Raw genomic sequence first — 20,117 nt, forward strand, 5'->3', positions numbered from 1 at the left:
TCTTTATCAGGATTTTCAGCTGGTCCTTGTATTGCCAGATGAGACCAGCAGAGTGGCGGCCAAGATGTAACTGGCTATAGAGAACTTTCTGTGGCAGGTGATCTTTGGGCATCCTGATGACATGGCCAACCCTGCGGCGCTTGTGCTTGCCGACTGTGGCCTCGATACTGACGCAGTTGGTCTTGCAGAGTATCTCCATGTGGGGTACGTGGCCCCTCCAGGATATAGCCAGGATGCATCACAGGCATCTGATATGGAAGGCCTCGAGCTAGTGTTAGTACTTATGTGTGGAGGTTGAGGTGTTTGTTCTGAAAAATCCACCGTCTGAGTCGCCCAGAAGAAGATGATGCTTGCTTAATCTAGTTTTGAAAATCCCTTTCCATGCTGTGGTCACTGGAGAGGAAGCTACTGAGGTATTGAAAAGATTCTGTAATTGCAAAGGGCTGGTCTGAGATGGTGAAGGTCGGTGGGTGGCACATTACCTCGGTCTTTGCTAAATTTACAGAGACACCCAGTCTGCCATAGCTGGTGAGTGGGCCACAACTGCACAGTCGTCTGCATACTGTAGCTTGATGGTGTGCTTGGAGGTTACTTTCGTGATAGCCTGAAGCCTTCTGATGTTAAAAGTTTTGAGGTCCACTGTAATTCCACTGTCTTTCTTGTTTTTTTTGTTTTTTTTTGCATAGCAGCAGTGTCACAGATAGCAGGAAGATATTAAAGTACTGGAGCAAGGACACATCTCTGACGCACACCAGTGCAGACCCTGAAAGAGGCAGTTTCCTGGCCTCCAGTCGTGACACGTGCCATCATCCAAGTGTGGAACTGTTAAAAGATTGTAACAAATTTTCTTGTAGTAGACGGTGTTGAAAGCCTTTGATAGGTCAATGAATGCCATGAAGAGGTCCTGATTTTGTTCTCTGAATTTCTTCTGAAATTGCCTTGCTGTAAAGACCATGTCCTCAGTGCCTCTGTTCTTTCTGAATCCACTCTGTGATTCAGGCAACAGCTGCTGTGATGTTATCCACTAGTCTGTGCGGCATGAATTTGGCCAGGGCGGCAACTGCAAGGAATTGAAATGCGATGGCTGTTGCCACAAATGGATTTATCTCCTTTGCCTTTGTATATGGTGATGTTTGCTTCCCTCCACTGTTGAGGGACTTTCTTGCTGCCAGACTTCTGCAATAAAGAGGTAGAGAGTGCGAGTGCAGAGGTATCTTCCATATTTGGAGATCTCTGCCGGGATGTTATCAGGGCCAGGGGCCTTGTTGTTGCTCAGTGATCTAACTGCATGTATAACCTCCTCCAAGGTTGGTGGGAGATCGAGGTCTTCATTAGTAGGGTGGTCAGGTAACTCATCCAACACTACGGTGTCTGTTGGGGAGGGCTGGTTCAGGGGGGGTTTTGCTCTTGATGATGAGCCTATGGTCTTTGAGGAGGGTTGTACCATCAGAAGCCTTGTTACCATGTGTGCCACGAGGAGGCCTGGCAGGAGTCTTGGTGATGGAGAGGCTTTGTACTGGCAGAAGAAGACTTATGTAGGAGTTGCTTCATCATTCACCACAAGGGCTAGCCAGCCGCAGGTCTGAAAGCGAGAGGTATCAAGCAGACATGAAGAAGGCTTGCACCTTCCTGCTAGCTACTGCACTTGATGCATCAGAACACACACACACACACACACACACACATACACAAAGCTCAGGCTGTATCTGCCCTGTGGCATGCATATTGTAGGTATTCGTGTGCGTAGGTGTGTGAAAGCCCAAATCAAGTGGCAGTGTTTAATCAAGTGTTATTTGCTTCCTCTGTAGGCTTGGCATCTACATTTATGCAGCAGATACACAGTTACATTATCTGGTGGGTGTCAGTGTGCATTTGCATGCATGTGTATGCTCTTATTCTGCTTCTTGTTTTGTTTTTTACATAGAATTTCATCTTATAATCAGATGAGTGACAGAATACAGAAGGATGTGCTTCAGAAATATAGCAGTTAACACATAATTGCTCTGGTGAGAGATTAGAGGAATGAACAGAAAGTAACCTGAAAATAACAGCTCTGTATTCTCCAGTCAATGGCTTACCTGATCAAGTAAGCCATTTCTTGTCTGTATTAAAACACTTAAAATACAATTGCATGATTGTGTATATATAGTTTATGCAAACATTTTTGGATAATGTCCACATTGTTAGGTTGATCTCCTTCCTGTAGTGGGTGGGTTGCAGAGCTAGGTGGTGAGCCCCAGCTGTTGAAGTTTGTTGATAAGCTGTTGCAGGATCGTATTGAACACTGATCTGAAGTGCAGGAACAACATTCTCACAGAAGTCTGTGGTGTCCAGGTGGGTAAGAACTGGGTGGAGAGCCAAGTGGATTGCATCCTCTGTGAACCCTCATTGGCCCGGTATGCACACTGGAAGTAGTCTAGGATAGGGGGAAGGATGGGTTTGATCCAGTATATGTCATTACAAGTCACTCAAAGTACTTCATGGTGATCAGAGTCAGTGCTACTGGGCGATAGTCATTGTAATTGGGTGTGGCAGGTTATTTGGTAGGATGATGGTGGACTTGAAACGTAATGGAACAGCCGACTGCCTCAGGGAAATGTCAAAGACGTCCGTAAAGATATTCTTAAGTTTCTGCGTGCAGTCCTTCAGTCCTTCAGCATCCAACCAGATGTTGTCTGGGCCTGCTGCCTTGCAGGTGTTGATGGTAGAGAGTGTTCTCTTTTCACTGGCAGCAGACAGTTGCAGGGCTTGGTCATGGGGAGGCGTGGGGTCTTCTTTGGATGTGTGTCCTTTTGTGCCTTAAACCGTCTAAAGAAGCTGTTGAGGTTGTTTCGCAGAGAGGTGTTGTCGCCGCAGAGCTGTGGCACAGGTTTGTAGTCCGTGAGGGTCTGGGTACTTTGAAGCAGCAAGTTATATTATTGATGTAGTTGTGGTTGGCTTTCCCTGATGCCACATGACAGGTAGGCTCTCGGTGCTCTCAGGCCAGTTTCATATCGGAAGGCTTTGTCTCTGGCCCTCAGCAGCATGTGAATGTCACCTGTCAGCCATGGCTTCAAGTTAGCTCAGGTGATGATGGTCTTTGCTCCTGAGTGGAATTCTTTAAGGTAAGAGTTCATAGCACACTTATCTCATGCTAGATGAAATCATTGCAGCGTTTGCCAGTCATCAATGCATCCTACAAGGGGTTTACAGTCCAACAACTGGGAAGTGCCTCCCTCGTTTTCCTTCATGGACCGGAGGAATTGACTTTCTCAAAATGTATGATATTTTTCCCAAACACCTTGATTTTATTTGCAAAAATAATTTATTTATGTATGAAGGGCTGATATACTCAGTGGCGATTGTTTAGTCCCGTTATTATTGGACAACTTGCCCGTTTGTATGCCTGCTATGGAGATTTTTTGAGGGTTTCTACCCTTTGTACTTCAGAGTGGAAGCAGTTTAATTAGCAGCAGTGTGATTATTTGTAACAGCTTAAAGGCAATGCTGAATTTTATTTGTGTCTTGTTGGTTGTGCCATTGTTTTTCCTTCAACCATATTCATATGTGTTGTTGTAGTGTGGAGTGTTTTTTTTCTCAACATGAAACAAGATATACAATTATTATTGCATTTTTAATGTTTAGTTATTAGTTAGTTATGTATTTTGTTTACTAGAGAAGCATCCAAGCCCTCTATTTCTTTTTGATTGCAGAGAATCTTTGCATTTCGTCATTTTTCTTGATTGCTAATTGATTGTTTGCTATTGGTTACTCCTTCGTCATTATTCTGTGGACCAAATTGTTGTTACAGGGTAGTGATTTGCGCATATTGTTTGATCAGCTGCATTCCATTCAACATGAAATGAACACATAATGTTTAAAAACAAAGGGACATCTGTGTCTTAGTGTCTTGTGTGTTGTAGCTGTGATGCTACACTGTAATTTGAGGAATATGACTAGGATATCATGCAGTATATCACACGTGCACAAACTTCCGCCATCCACAAAGCAGTATGAGTTTCAAGTGGTTGTCAGTATCCCCCAAGAGTCAGAGAGAGTGAGCAGCCATAAAAATTATCCAGCATTTGGCTCATGGCTGCTATTAACATTTTACTCTTGTACTTCACAGCCAAAGGATTTTTATTGTGATTAATCAGAAAGAGTTACTTTACCCTTGTAGAACCTCTTTAAAAGATTAAGACATGCTGTGTGTGTGTTCATAGCAGCAGTAGCAGCACTGAGGACCTACTAGTCCACTCCATCATATTAGGATGATACACGGAAGGTAAGCTCAATGTCAAAGTAAGCTGCTTATCGACAAATGTGTCAGTTAAATAGTAATTGTAAGCTTTGGCTGACAAAAAAAGGTCTGATTCAACCAAATATTTAGATAAACAAGTACTTTCATTTTCACTCATGTATTTATAGAGGACCACTGTCATAATTATTTGATTAAAGTTTTGGTTATCATTAATTGTGTGTTCCAGCTCTCTAGGATCAGGGCAACGTCAGATTGTAATGCCAGAAGGTGTCATTTTTTGAAATGGCTAACATTTATTGACATTGAAGGGACACATTTGGGGGGCATATCAAAGGGGTCTGATCATTTTTCACAAAATATAGGAAAAATGGTGAATGTCCTCCAAAGAACTGAATGGTAGGGAATACATGCAAATGCTATGCAAGAATAATGATGCCATTTCAAGTAACAGGTGGTAATATTGACAAGTAGTGCAAAGTAGGAAATCAGATAATGTAAATGTGAAGCAACAAATGTCAGTGTCACCGCACACTCACACTAACATCGTCTGAAGCATCCAGCAGGCGGTCAATTTCAATGAAGGCTGATGACAAAGGACCTCAGATGTCTCATTAGCAGCAATGAGTTGAAGATACTAACATTATGTAAATGAGCAAAACCAATTGCAGGCTGGTTCCTAGCAAACAGTTTTACATTGATAGTTGAAGATAAACTGCTCCTTGCAGTCTTTGGTTCCCTAGTGCTTTTCGACCGGCTACAGTATGTCACACTGTTTGTATCCCCATTGTATGAGCCTCTCTGATATTTGCCAGAACTTAACCAGTGGCCTACCTAATTTATTTTTTACCTAAATTGAGCCTTGAGTATCTGGAAGCTGTAAAAATATGTCCTATATAAAGGCATCCTCAACTTGTTAGGCATTTCTTAAAGTAAAAATTGTTGAATGGATAGTCCAAGCTTCCAGGTGAAGTTGCCTGCAAACCCAGCCCAATAGAAGTTTTAGCTAGTTTTATCCTTGCCCACATAGTAATACATAATCTGTTTACTTTCTTGAGCATCCCCATTACTTTGCATTATGCTTGCACTAGACAATAACATTTCTATTTGGTGCTCAGACACCATCGGATAATAAAAAATATCATTAAACTAGCTCCACTCAGTCACAAGCAGAACAGGTGTCACCAAATCAGTGTGTTTACATCCTCCTAATGTCGACTGAGTATTTGCACTGACAGCCCAGTTTATAGCTGCTGTTATAGCAGTGCTGTGACAATAAAAGAGGCTAGTATTGCAGCAGGATGATAAAGATAGAAGGTGATATTGTTCTTGCCTTCAGACATGAAACTAAAGCTTGCACTTGCTTTGCCATCCATTCATACACAGACATTCAGCAACGGTAGGGACCCCTGGATTTCTTTTGTCCTTGTGACAGGGTTTGTATACTCTGTCATTTTTTTCTCTTTGCATGTCCGCGCCAACACACTGATTTTTATGCAGTCTTCCCACTTTGACTTGCACTCAATTGGGTGTGCAGTTTTTTTTTCTTTTTTTGTTTTGTTTTCCTTCTTTCTATCTTGCCATCATCCATTGCTAACTCCCTCTCATTTTCTTAAACTGCAAAATTGCCATTCTATGGTTGTGAGTCAGCTATGATTATCTACGCCAAATTCCCCGATAAAGAACTGTGTTTCTGGGCCTATTCACGTGCTAAAAGCCCACTCTGAATGCCTTTAGCTGCAGGGTCCCCTGTATAAACACACATATGCACATGCAGTGATTTCAACACCCATCATGGGAACAATAAGTTCACAGCAATTTCTCATTTTTAATGTTGTGTCAACAAATGTAAGTCACTCTCTCTCATACAAAACATATGCACACACTATTGAACTACCACCAAGAGCATTTTTTTAACATTTAAACAAATGTGGCTAAGAATAAGATAATAGTAATGAGTTACTGGATAAGGAGAGAAATCATGGTCAAACATTTATAACTTGCAATTGTCAGCATAAAACCACATGTCATTTGTAAACTTTATTTTAAGCTTTTACTTTGAGGTAAATGACTTATATAAGAGTTTGCTGGTTTGATTATTTCTACCTTTAGACAGAATCACAGCAATACTTATTCGACATACATGAAAAATACATTTATATATAATGAATTTTGGGCCCGAGAAGTAAAAGGTGAAAGTGTTTAATAATGCCACGGACCCCTCCCTCACCTTAGATATTGCTGCAGATAATGTTGGTAGCCAGCTGCAATCTACTAAAAATACATCCCCATTCTATTTTTTGACAAAACCCACATCCATTTACAAAATAAGCTTAAGCTGGGCATTAAGTCAGTCATAAAATTGCCAAGTATCAAGGTGATTTCCAAAATAAAACACCATACAGACATTTAATTTTATAACACAAAGGCATGGTTGTGGGAGCCGCTGGCAAAAGGCCATGAATCCACTCGTCAGTAGAAAGTAACTGGAATCAACTCTAATAATCTAAAGTAGGGAATTGTAATACAACACATGAATTGAAACAGTTAATATAATTTAAATTCAAAAATCATTCTTCTCATGATAGAACAGAGCAGATGGGGAAATAAAAGAAATTTAATAAAATAAAGTATGTGCAGACAGAGAGCAATGGGAAAATTGGGTTAAATATGAATCTGAAGCAGAGGATGGAGGATGATAAAAATATTATGTTGTCATACAGGATATTACACTTGTTGGGTTCTCCCTCCACGGCCTTGGCTTTTTTAGTCCTTTTATGTCTTACCGTAGCCCAAAAAACTTCAGTCACCTCAATGAAACATTTTTTAGGTTTTCCTCAATGAACCGAATGTGAATGCCAGAGCACATGCTTGTACTGCATGTCTTTCTGTGTGGCTTTGTGATTGACATGAAGAATCATTGATGCGGTTAATGAAATAAATAACAGGAAATAGGAGTGTAGAATACAGGTTTCTTTTGACCTGAATTTTGGGGGTCTGTTGTTCTTGAAGTTGGAGAACAGATGTGTTTTTTTTTTGAATGGCTGGGAGATTCATCCCGCAATTATACAGCCCAGTTTAAAATTGTGAGTTCAACATGTAACCATGAATAGATTCAATCCTTCTACATGGTCTGACCAATTTGTCAGAAGCTATTAAACCCCCACCCTTACTATTAGCCTTTCTGTTGTTTTTGTTTATTTCTACTTGTGTGCAATTACTTTGAATGAGTGCCATGCCTTTACCGTCCTCCTGTTATTTAGAGGAGAAATAGGAGTGGTGGAAAACACACACACACATGCGCACACACACACACAAACATACTCCCAGGTAATGGAACTAAAAATTTGGCTCAACAAAGAGCTGGCAACACTTCCATGGACAAATGCTGCTATTGACATTTTCTGCAGATAAGAAATTCAGACAAAGCCATCATCTTTTGAACAACACTGATAACATGAATTATATGTATTTGTATTGTAGGTAAGTAGGTGGAGAGTTTCTGTGCTCATCTGGTGTAGAGAATGGCTTACTAACAGTCCTACACAAACATCAAACAAATTTACGATGCGGTAACCAACATTTTCTTTTTAAAGTATTTCAAACACAATATTTGAACCAAACTAAGGTATCATTAAGGCCTTTTCAAGCTTGTATGCCCCCCCAAATATTTCTGGACATTTACTGACTTGAAATTCAAATTATATCGTTATCATTGCTCTATTTATCAAATGTTTAAGTTATTTTATGATTTTAAGTTAAAAATGCGCATATATTCAGTCAATTCCAGGGCCTTAAATTGGCATATACAACCACTCACTGTTACACACACCAATGACAGTTCAGATTCTTTTAATAATCTATTTTATGGTCTGTGGGAGTAAAAAGGGAGAGAAAACCCATTCAGGCACAGGGAGAGCATGCAAGCTCCAAAGAGGAAGGGATCACAGGGAATGGAACCATGAAGTTTGTTGCTAATGAGGAGTGCTCACAATTCCACCACTATTTATGTTAATATATATTTTTTTTTGTTTTTTTTTGGGTTGAACTTCAAAAGTGAGGTGCGTATTAAATTCCAGTCCTATTTTACAGTAACCATGCTATGCAAGTATGCAATTCTGGCCATGGCATTTTGGTAACTTCAGTGAGGCTGTTTAACTTCCACAAATGACTTTATTGCTTCTGGTGTTTTGAGTCAGGATCATGGCTGACCCTATGACATTATAGGCCTACTTCTATAAAATTACTTGCCAATATTTTCATTGAGTTGATGACATTACAAATCAGACACACAACTAAAGAGCCGACCATGTCACATTTTGCGCGAGTGTTATTTTTGTGTAATTTAATACCACAAGCACATGTTTTACCTTCTACTTTCACTGAAATAGGGGAGATGGACTTGTGGTGAGTTATTGCCGAAAGAATTGCAGCTCAAGTGACTTGTCCTTCACAGGGTGTGAACATAAGCATACTACAGCTGTCAGGATTTTGCGTTATCTGAAAAAGCCTTGAATCCCTCGACTCTGGAGAGCTTGGAGACAGAATGAGCGTATTGTGGAGGAGTCTCAGTCAGATTACGAAATGATTAAGGCTCAGCCACTCAGCTCAGATCTTCACTGCTCAGTCTGAATGAGTGATGAATGACTTTTCCCTGCCGATTTGTGTGTGTGTGTGTGTGTGTGTGTGTGTGTGTGTGTGTGTGTGTGTGTGTGTGTGTGTGTGTGTGTGTGTGTGTGTGTGTGTGTGTGTGTGTGTGTGTGTGTGTGTGTGTGTGTGTGTGTGTGTGTGTGTGTGTGTGTGTTAGAATTTAGGCTGTCTGTGCATATCTGAATGTTGTTTTAGGTTGCATTTGTGTGTCTGTGGCTTTGTGCTTTCAAATATATGCATACTTCCCATGTGTATGAGCTCTTTCATTACGAAATAGAACTGCGTAATTATTTCCTCTCCAATAATCCTTCTTGTTGTACAAAAGAGTGGGTGTGTGGGTTCTTTGTTTGATAATGAGGCATTTCTGAATGAAAGACAGTCCCATAACTGTGAAAGGCTGATGTTAATCTGGCAACCATCTACCGATTTCTTTACGACTATGCACGTGTTGGTGGGTGAGCTCTTGCAGCTGTCTTGAGAGTCATTATGTCAGTTGTGGAATGCTACTGTAAATTACTGCATACAACATACCTCACTCAATCACTCACTCACTGATCAACAGACAGATAGATAGACACATACACAAACACACACACCAATTCTGATTGTCATTGATAGCATTTATTTATTTTGTCACATGCTCACATAACCTACAGGACACAATTTTTTTTCCCCCGTCTATGCCGGACTTGCTGCTGACAATTTTAACGTATCCCTTTGTCATTTGCATCTAAGAGACATCTAATATTATATGGCTAGTTTGTTTTTTCTCCCTGTAGCTGGAGGGTGTCCACCAACTGCAGTTGTATAACTCCTCAGTCTCCCCTGGAATAGTCTATTCGGGGGTGCTGGAGGGGAGGGTCTGACAGGTTGTTGAACTTCGGATTAAGGAGGAGTAACGTGGTTGTCGTCCTGGCTGTGAAACAGTGGACCAGCTTTTCACCCTCAGCTTGGTCCTTGAGGGCACATGGGAGTTTGCCCAACCAGCCTTTATGTGTTTTGTGGACCTGGAGGAGGCATTCGACTGTGCCTTGTGGGAAATCCTGTGGGGGAGTATTAGGCACAGAACACTAATACAGGCTGTTTGGTCCGTGTATGATCAGTGCAAGAGCATGATCTGCATTGCTGATTGTAAGTCAGACTCATTTCTGGTGAGGGTTGGTCTCTGCCAGGGCTGCCCTATGTCACAGATTCTGTTCGTAACTTTCATTGACAGAATTTCTAGGCAAAGCCAGGGTATTGTGTTGGATATCAAGTTTGGTGACTTCAGGATTGGGTCTCTACCTTTTGCGAATCATTTTTGGTTCTGTTGGCTTCAGCGAAACATGATCTCCAGCTCTTGCTCTAGGGGTTTGCAGCTGAATGTGAAGTTGTCGGAATGAGGATCAGTACCTCCGAATCTGAGACCATGGTTCTCAGCTGGAAGCGGGTGGAGTGCCCACTTCGGGTTGGGGAGGAGGTCCTGCCTCAAGTGGCGAAGTTCAGGTATCTTCTTCACGAGGTGCTGAAATGAGCTTTCTCTGCAGGACTCTGCTTTGGAGATTGGGTGAGGAGCTCGGATATCTGGGAAGGGCTCAGAGTAGAGTTGCAGCTCCTCCACATGAAGAAGAGTCAGATGTGGTGGAGGAGGCATCTGGTTAGGGTGCCTCCTGGAGAAACCCTTGGTCAGGTGCTCTGTGCATGCCCAATGGGGAGGAGGCCCAAGGGGAGACCCAGCTCGACTATGTCTCTTAGCTGGCCTGGGATTGCCTCAGCCCCCCCGAAGGAACTGAACCAAATGGTCAGGGAGAGGGAAGTCTTGGTCTCTGTTTCGGCAGCTGCCCTTGCGACTCGATCCCAGAAGAGCTGTTGACAATGGATGGATGGAGTATATATATATATATTACTGTTGTATCTGTTTTCTTTTCTATTTTGTCTGTGATTTGTATCCATTTTTGTTATATCCTATCACTTTCCATACATGATGTAATATCCTGTTTTGTCTCCTGCATGCTTTTTGACATTTCCTGTCCCATTTTTAGGAGGGTTTTGTGTTGAAAATCTTATTTTGGCTGCAGGCAGAGAAATAATCTTGTGATAGGAAAACTAAGACATAGCAACTTCAATTTCCTTCACTCTACCTCCGTACTATATGTTGTGTGAATGGCAAATTGAGGAACAGCTTTCCAAGGACCATCTTTGCTCTTAGTTCACCCTAGTTTCCCACTGCATTCTGTGACCCCATCTTTAAATGATCAACCTTTTTTTTTTGTTTTTGAGCACCAGAAATTATACAGCCCTGACAGTGTTACTAGCATTGCATCCTTTTTCTACCTGTAGATTAAATGAAAGCACACTTGGTGTGCAGTCAGTGGACAGGCATCTGAGGTGTTAACATCTTGTGGTGGACACAAGGGGCTGTCCCGATAGGACTGATGTTTGGGGTTTGGTTTATGTCCCTGGTGTAATCTGTTTCCTTGTTTTGGTTCAGGAATTAAGGACTAAAGTTTAAACCTGCTCTCGTCTCCGTTTTATTCCTCATGAAGGACATTGGTGACCCCATTTTGAACATGTCTGACTCAGGCACAATGTGTGAATCCACTTCGGTAACCTCGCACCAACTCCCACAGCTGGCTGTTTTCTCCGTGGTGGTGAAGATTCCGGAGTTCTTGCAGAGCAACTCGGCCTCCTGGTTCCAACATGTGGAAGTGCTTTTTCACCTGTGTGGACTAGCGGTACACACGGCGTGCCATGTAGCTGTTGCCCGATGAGGTCGATCCATCTCCCTTAAACAACTCCTGCTCTGGAGATACAATGTATGTGCTTGGCACAGGGGGATTAAAGTGGCTGTCCTTAGAACCGAAGATTCCTGGTTTGATTCCCGGTTCCTCCTAGCCTGTTGAAGTGTTGTTGAGCAACACATTGAACCCCTAACTGTTTCCCTGGTGCTATTCCTTAGCTGCCTTCTGCTCATGGTTCATCCATTAAGGGTTAAATGCAGCGGTCAAACCTCGCTGTTGTGCTGATGTTGTGCTCTATGTATCACTGTATGTGAGAAAGGCATTTCTTCTCCTTCCTTCAGGGACCCTGACAGTGCCTCCACAGGTTCAGTGTTCTGTTTCTCCTGCAGTTTTGGCTGGAGGATGACGCAGTCATTATAGCAGGCTGCTGCCATAATGCTATGTGAGAGACTACGGTAATTTATTTCCAGCAGTCCCTTCTGGGTATTAGGGGAAGGGGGCTGTGTGGTGGATACTAGGGGCAGTGCCTCTCACCTGATAGGATTGTATCGGGGGGGTGTGGTTTACTCCCTTGGTGTTTTCTGGATCAATGTGTTTTCTTGTTAGTTTTGGTTCAGGAGTTCAGGAATAAAGTTTGAAACTGCCTTTGTCAAAGTTCTTATTACTCATCCCTCCACAATCTGACATTTACTGTTTTTCTTGATTGAGGATTAGATCAGTATTAAAGATTTGTGATCTCAGCAGGACTGATGAGTTGCATCTCGTTGTAGTCATGGCCTGCTTCATTAATCACATCAAAATAATGGCTCTAAATGAATGTTTTTTTTGCATAAAAACCCCAACTCCCCACTCCCGACTGTATATCTCATCAATGAGGACTCATTTCCTGAAAAAAAGAGACAAATGTATTTGACAGACCTAATAATTGGAGATGGAGGCCGAAACCTGATATAGGAAAAGTAAAAAGAAAAATGGCTTCATGGCTTTATTGATAATGTTTATCTGGAACTGTTATATATAGGAGCTATCACACGGATTTCAAAATCTGACGCAGGGAGAAAAAAAATACAAATCCAACCTGTTAAGGGGAATTTGCAGTTCATGTCTCTTTCCACTCGAATCAGGTTTTGGATCTGTTGTCTCTACTCATATTTGATAGTAATCTCCTCACATTCAAGTATCTGTCTGCTTATCAGTCACTGTTCTTACATTTCTGCCACTCTCCTCTGTGATTTGAACATTGCTGACCGTCAAATGCAAAGGGCCTGGGTCCTAAGAACATAAAGGAATAGATCAGAGGAATTATAAATAGATTTGTTTGTGGTCCTGTCTCTAAATATACAATATTTCATCTTAATTCAATTGGATTTTGAAGTCTTTTGTGTTGATCTCTAATATTTCTCATGCTGCTGATCATGTGTACAGAGCTTAAGGGTGCCTTCATGTGATCAGTCTGAGATCTGACTGAATGAAAGCCAGTGTTTTGAAATGAATGTCAGGACTCTAAGGCTTGTTAAAGCGCTTTGATCAGATAGATCATGATCTGCCTGGATTTGCTAAGTTACTGGCAAACACAGTTCAAGTTCATACAACATTAACTTGAAACCACATTGGTTTTACAAATCCCACTGATCCAAGGTTCAACACCGTCCTTGACTTGAGAATATTGATTATGCTTGTGATTATGTATTAGGCTCATATGTTTTAATTAATAGGGTCAGAAAGAAAGTTGTTCTGGCCCATGAATGCCATTTTCTCACTCGTTGCATTTCTGCTGGAAAAAAAGGTGGTAAAATGGAAAGCCTGTATGTATGTATGTATGTATATATATATGTACACACACACACACACACACACACACACACACACACACACACACACACACACAGTGGAATAAAAAAGTATTTAGTCAGCCACCAATTGTGCAAGTTTGCCCACTCAAAAAGATGATAGAGGCCTGTAATTTTCACTGTAGGTACACTCCAACTATGTGAGACAGAATGCAAAAAATATCCAGGAAATTAGTGTCCATTTTTTAAATAATTTGTTTGCAAATTATGGTGGAAAATAAGTAATTGGTAAAGAACAAAAGTTCATCTCAATACTTTCTTATATGCCCTTTGCTGGCAATGACAGAGGTCAATGTTTTCTGTAAGTCTTCACAAGGCTTTCACACACTGTTGCTGTTATTTTGGCCCATTCCTCTGTGCAGATCTCATCTAGAGCAGTCATGTTTTGGGGCTGTTGCTGTGCAACACGGATTTTCAATTCCCTCCAAGGATTTTCTATGGGGTTGAGATTTGGAGACTGGCTAGGCCACTCCAGGACCTTGAAATGCTTCTTACGAAGCCACTCCTTTGTTGCCCGGGTGGTGTGTTTGTGATCATTGTCATGCTGAAAGACCAGCCACGATTCATCTTCACTACCCTTGCTGATGGAAGGAGGTTTTCACTCAGAATCTCACGATACATGGCCCGGTTCATTTTTTCCTTTACACAGATCAGTTGTCCTGGTCCTTTTGCAATAACACAGCCCCAAAGCATGATGTTTCCATTGCCATGCTTCACAGTAGGTATGGTGTTATTCGGATGCAACGCAGCATTCTTTCTCCAAAAGACACGACAAGTTCAGTTTTACCAGAAAGCTCTATTTTGGTTTCAACTGACCATACGACATTCTCCCAATCCTCTTCTGGATCATTCAAATGCTCTCTAGCAAACTTCAGATGAGTCTGGATATGTACTGGCTTAAGCAGGGGGACATGTCTGGTACTGCAGCATTTGACTTCTTGGCGGTGTAGTATGTTGTTGATGGTAGCCTTTGTTACTTTGTTCCCAGCTCTCTGCAGGTAATTCAGAAGGTCCCCCTGTGTGGTTCTGGGATTTTTGCTCTCTGTTCTTGTGATCATTTTGACCCCACGGGGTGAGCTCTTGCGTGGAACCCCAGATTGCGAGAGATTATCAGTGGTCTTCTATGTCTTCCATTTTCTAATAATTGCTTACCTATTGCAGATTCAGGCTTCCCAGCCTAGTGCAGGTCTACAGTTTTGTTTCTGGTGTCCTTTGACAGCTTTTTGGTCTTGGCCACAGTGGAGTTTGGAGTATGACTGTTTGAGGTTGTGGATAGGTGTCTTATATTTTGATAATCAGTTCAAACAGGTGCCATTAATACAGGTAACATATGTAGGACTGAGGCGCCTCTTGCAAAAGAAGTTACATGTCTTTGAGAGACAGAAATATTGTTTGTTTGTAGGTGACCAAATACTTATTTTCCACCATAATTTGCAAATAAAATCTTTAAAAATCAGATAATGGATCCTTCTGGATTTTTTTTTTTCGCATTCTGGCTCTCATAGTTGAAGTGTTCCTATGATGAAAATTACAGGCCTCTATAATCTTTTTAAGTGGGAGAACTTGCGAAGCTGGTGGCTTATTAAAAACTTTTTGCCCCACTGTATGAGTGTGTTTTGTACTCAGTTTATGTATGGGCTGATGTGTATGAGAGTTGTTAGTATACACAGGATGCTCACACATGTCCACAGAGTGGATCCAGCAAGCATGGATGTAAGCTCAAAGCTCAGGAAATGCTGTGTATAAATTTGCTTAAGTGTTTGAGATCTGTGACAGTGTGTGCAATCAGTCTGCCAACAGCAATGAATCAGTGTTGAATGGACCTTGAATACTGACTGCTTCAAATGGACTTTGGTAGTTAGTTTGTCAAACAGACCTGAGCATGCTACATCATCTTATGGGATATTGTCTTTAAAGATAATGTTTAGCATCTTGCTAGAAGACTGCTAAAATCAGCCTTTCATAGATATATAGGTATCATAAGCGAGGGCTACATATGCAGTAAATGCACCCACAACACAAATACAACTTGAATACGTAGATTTTATTCATTTGAATTATAATCTGAGCACCACGACAAAGCGTGTTTGTACCCATTAGATCAGCTCCAATTTTGTCTTTTCATCTGTTTTTATTTCTATATCAATAAACTCAACTATCTTCTGCATTTGATCTAATTCAGGTTTTTAAGACTTTTAAGTCTTGTTTTCCAGTTCAGAGATGTCTCCTTCTCTCCTTTCATTTTGATATTTGTCACAGCTTAGTCAAACAGTTCCTTGCATCATTGACTCACAGCTCCTCTGGCTACAAGAGCTGGGAGACCAGAGCGGCATGTGTGTGCTGCTGGATTTTGACAGAAACATTGCAAAACATTACTGAAAATGCAGCAGAAGTAGCCAGTTGTTTTTTATGTTAATGGGACCCTTTATTTTTGCCTGCATGCTGCTTAAAGACAAATATGTATATATGTCAAATAATCATGAGAATACGTAGTGAGTACATTTTTTGTGCTATTTCACTTAAATTGTTTTATGTGATTGTGATGTCCGTGCATGGTCATTAACATACTTGTTTTGATTTTTTTGATTAATTTCATTTGAATGTGATTTTGTGTGTAGGGTGGGGGCTGGGGGGGGGCATTGCTTGAGCTGTTATGTGTGTGAAGGTGTAAAAATGCTTCTGACTACCTCCTGCATGTGTGTGCTGTGTGTTTACTCCTTGCCCCGGGTTGGAAGATTCAAACAGTAGCTGTATTGTCCTGATGGGATAGGGTGCATCATCATCTGGGCCACTGTAATCATGGTTGGCCAGGGGAAGAAAGATACCATTGAAAACAAGTGAAGTGTTTGAGGCAAAAAGGGTGAGGAACAATGTTACATCTAAGTGGTGCAATTGCGCACTGCTCGCACACTCTCAGAGCACAAGAAAACCTATCCGGCGTAGTGAGCGCACTGCAAATGAATTAGATATACAAACTTTTTTCTGTATCATTTTGCTGCGTAACTCAGTGAATGACAGGTGTCCAGCCAGTAATATGAAACAATGCAATTACGCTACGCAGCCAATCACGGCATTGACAGTACTTGCCCACATGCTCTGTCCATACCTACTATATAACAAATAATAACAGTGTGGCGGAGTTAAGTGATGCTAATGCTAACCCCTTATCATGGGCGAAATGAGCGGGCAGTGAGTGTGGTAAGTCCACCCAATGAACCAAAGTAAAAAAGAAATGCGATTCTTGTATTATTTATTTATTTATTTATTTATTTATTTATTTTCTTTTTCGAGTGAGAAAGATCTGCTCTGAAAAACATGCAGTGAAGCTAAAGTAGTAAGCGAGTTTTCTGATGGAAAATATAGACTAAATATAGACTAAATGGAAGCTATGATCCCAGGTATGTGTGGCCTCAGTGTGTACGTCTAATGTTGCTCACAGAGGTCCTCAGTGTGCTCAGCAAGAGTGTCTGTATGCCCAGATATATGAAAAATTTGAGGGAATATTGGTCAGGAATATGACTAAATGGAGGCAGCAAGCTAAATGACAAATGAAGAGCATTTGTTCTGTTTAGGCTAATGTGTAAAACCAGATACGTCGTAAGTGTTGTACTGTAACTATAGTGTTAAATTCTTTCAAACAGTTTTCTTTTCTGTTTTTGCAGCTGAGCACGCAGTGTAATACGATTGTTCGTCTTGCTAGTTCCCCTAGAATGTCCTTATGAAACTCTAATATTTTTCTCTCAACTCTTTGTTCATGTGCTTGTTAACATGAGCATACCTCCAAAACGAAATGGACTTTCATAACTGGGACATTAGTCTACATGTTGACTTAGTCCTCAGCCCTGGTCATGGTGCTGTGCCAGAAAAATCAAGTTCTAGCGTGCTCACATGGCAAACTTCACAAAAAATTTTTTTTTTCAAAAAGTTGTTGAGAAAATTAAAAGAGATGGCAGTGATTGCTTAAACATTTAATTAGTTTGAGACTGCCAGTCTGCGAAATAGAATCATTTGCCTCATATAATTAAATTTATTGCCTTTTGTTTGTATTTTAGCTGCACAGGTTGCACTAAATAAAAGCTCTCTCTCTCTCTCTCTCTCCTTGCAAAAGGAAGGCATTTGAGTTTATTACAAAATTATGAGAATAATGGCAGTCTGTGATGAATGACCACCAGGAGGCCGGAGATGTTTTCTCTGTACATTTTGGAATAGGCCTTGGTCAGATATAGACAAAATAATAGAGGGAATGAATGGGCAGATGGAATGTAAAATAGATAGATGGCTTATTGCCTGTACCAGAGACCGAGGATCATTAGATATAAATTCTGAATCTCTATTTTGTGTCATCATTTGTGGAGCAACATTTCAGTAAGACAAAAGAACAGTTAGGTAATGTGTTGAATATGGAGGTGCAGAATTAAAGGTAGACTATGTCTAAATCAACTTGATTTACTATATACGAAGCCCTATTGCAACTCTAATAATTTAACATGAAACAATTTCTCTCTGGTCGGTTTGACTTCACATAATTCTCATCTTTTTTACATTTTTACATCCTATTTCACTTTATCTTCACCACCTATATATTGACAGTCTAATATGGAGCAGAAGAATCTTTTGTGCTGTCTCACTGTCTCTTCACTTATATTGAGTCTCCCCTTCCCCTTTTCTTTTCTCTGATGGAGGGTTCCTGTATTCCTCTGCTCTCCCTTTAGTAAATATACTATAGGATATTCCCTGCAGCACTGCATGTAATTTATGGATGCTTGCTGGCTTTACCCCACTACTTATCAGCACTGTGTGTGTTTTGGTTTACGTGCTATGTGAGGATATCCTCTTACATGTTGGTTGAGTATCTATGCTTGGTTTAAGTATGCCTCGATTTGTTTCCACAGGCATACAAGTGTGCTTTTCATGCATATTCGAGGTGACTATATATTTTTGTGGACACTTTGTCTGCTGGATCCTTCAATACCATCAGACAATCGATACACACAGGAGGAATGTTTGGCCCTGTTCCTCTTTTAAAAGATGCACTCCACAAAGTGGTTAGAATCACGATTCAAGAAGTCAATAAAAAGCCGGTAGTGCCCTCATTTGTTTCTTTGGACTCCAGCATTGAAGGACTCTGGCTTTGGGCAAATATTGAGTGGCCTGTCATTTTGATACAAACAAATGAATCCTTGTCTGTTCTGAGGAAGTGCAACACTTGAATCAATGAATGTTTTCTGAAATTTTGCTTTGTTTCTCATTCACAGAGCTGTTGGCAGACAAGGCTGGAGAACACAGAATGAGGTTATAGAGGGAACAGCAGAGAAGGAGGAAAAGGAGAAAGGAGTGGAGTACTTGGAAAGTCTCTTTTTGTCACTTCTTTGTGACACTGCACAAGCACTGACTAACCCTGTTACGCCTTACTCACTAAAAAACACGTTCACACCCCCCCCTTTGCTCTTCACCATGCCCTCCTGCATCCTCTCGCTCATCCTCCCCATCTCCCTCCTTTTCCTTTCCCTGTCTGTGGCCTCCTCCACTCTCCTCTCCTTCTCACCACCAGAAGGAGGCCTTACACATTTGGTGGTTCACAATAAAACCGGTGAGGTTTACCTTGGCGCCGTGAACTGGATCTACAAGTTGTCAAGCAACCTCACCAAGCTTCGCAGTCATGTCACCGGCCCAGTTACAGACAACCCTCGATGTTACCCTCCACCTGGTGTCCAGTCTTGCCCCCATGAGCTTGTGCAGACTTCCAATGTCAATAAACTCTTGCTACTTGACGCTGCCCACAATCGCTTAATTGCCTGTGGGAGTACTTCCCAGGGAATTTGCCAGTTTCTTCGTCTGGATGACTTGTTCAAGCTTGGCGAGCCTCACCACCGCAAAGAGCATTATCTATCCAGTGTTGCTGAAGCTGGCACCATGTCAGGTGTTGTGATTCCACCAGATCTTTTCAGTGGTGGCGGTGGGAAACTTTTTGTGGGCACTCCCATCGATGGGAAATCAGAGTACTTCCCGACACTGTCAAGCCGCAAGTTAATGTCCAACGAGGAGAATGCCGACATGTTCAGCTTCGTCTACCAGGATGAGTTTGTCTCCTCTCAGCTCAAGATTCCCTCCGACACACTTTCCAAATTCCCTGCATTTGACATCTACTACATATATGGTTTCAATAGTGAGCAGTTTGTGTATTACCTCACATTACAGCTTGACACCCAGCTGACCTCACCTGATGCAAGCAGTGAACAGTTCTTTACCTCCAAAATTGTCCGCCTATGTGTCGATGACCCCAAATTCTACTCCTATGTTGAGTTCCCTATTGGCTGCACAAAGGATGGAGTGGAGTATCGCTTAGTTCAGGATGCTTATTTGGCTCGACCAGGGACACGTTTGGCTCGTTCGCTTGGCATTCAGGAGCAAGAAGAGGTTCTTTTAACAGTATTTGCACAGGGTCAGAAGAACAGAGCCAAACCGCCCAAGGAGTCAGCTTTGTGTCTGTTCACAATGAAACGGATAAAGGAGAAGATTAAAGAAAGAATTCAGTCGTGCTACAGAGGAGAGGGGAAACTCTCCTTGCCCTGGCTGCTTAACAAGGAGCTGGCCTGCATCAACTCGGTGAGTGTTTGATCATGATTGATTTATGGCTCAGGGATAAGTTTGCAGGCAGCG

General features: G+C 41.5%; 1 protein-coding gene across 5 annotated transcripts in view; it reads left to right on the plus strand.

Moving 5' to 3' along the window:
• LOC147227339 (plexin-A1-like) overlaps positions 1-20,117 on the plus strand; it is a 299,109-nt gene that overhangs the window by 24,651 nt on the left and 254,341 nt on the right. For all 5 annotated transcript variants that reach the window (XM_086158939.1, XM_086158942.1, XM_086158943.1 and 2 more), the window contains exon 2: positions 18,713-20,063. In XM_086158939.1, coding sequence (XP_086015065.1) covers positions 18,912-20,063 — 1,152 coding nt within the window. In that variant the 5' untranslated portion in view covers positions 18,713-18,911. The remainder of the gene's footprint in view (positions 1-18,712; positions 20,064-20,117) is intronic.

This window comes from Fistularia commersonii, chromosome 14 (genome assembly GCF_037954325.1).
Source record: "Fistularia commersonii isolate RoL2024-O1a breed Wild chromosome 14, RoL_Fcom_v1.0, whole genome shotgun sequence".
NCBI classification, from domain to species: Eukaryota; Metazoa; Chordata; class Actinopteri; order Syngnathiformes; family Fistulariidae; genus Fistularia; species Fistularia commersonii.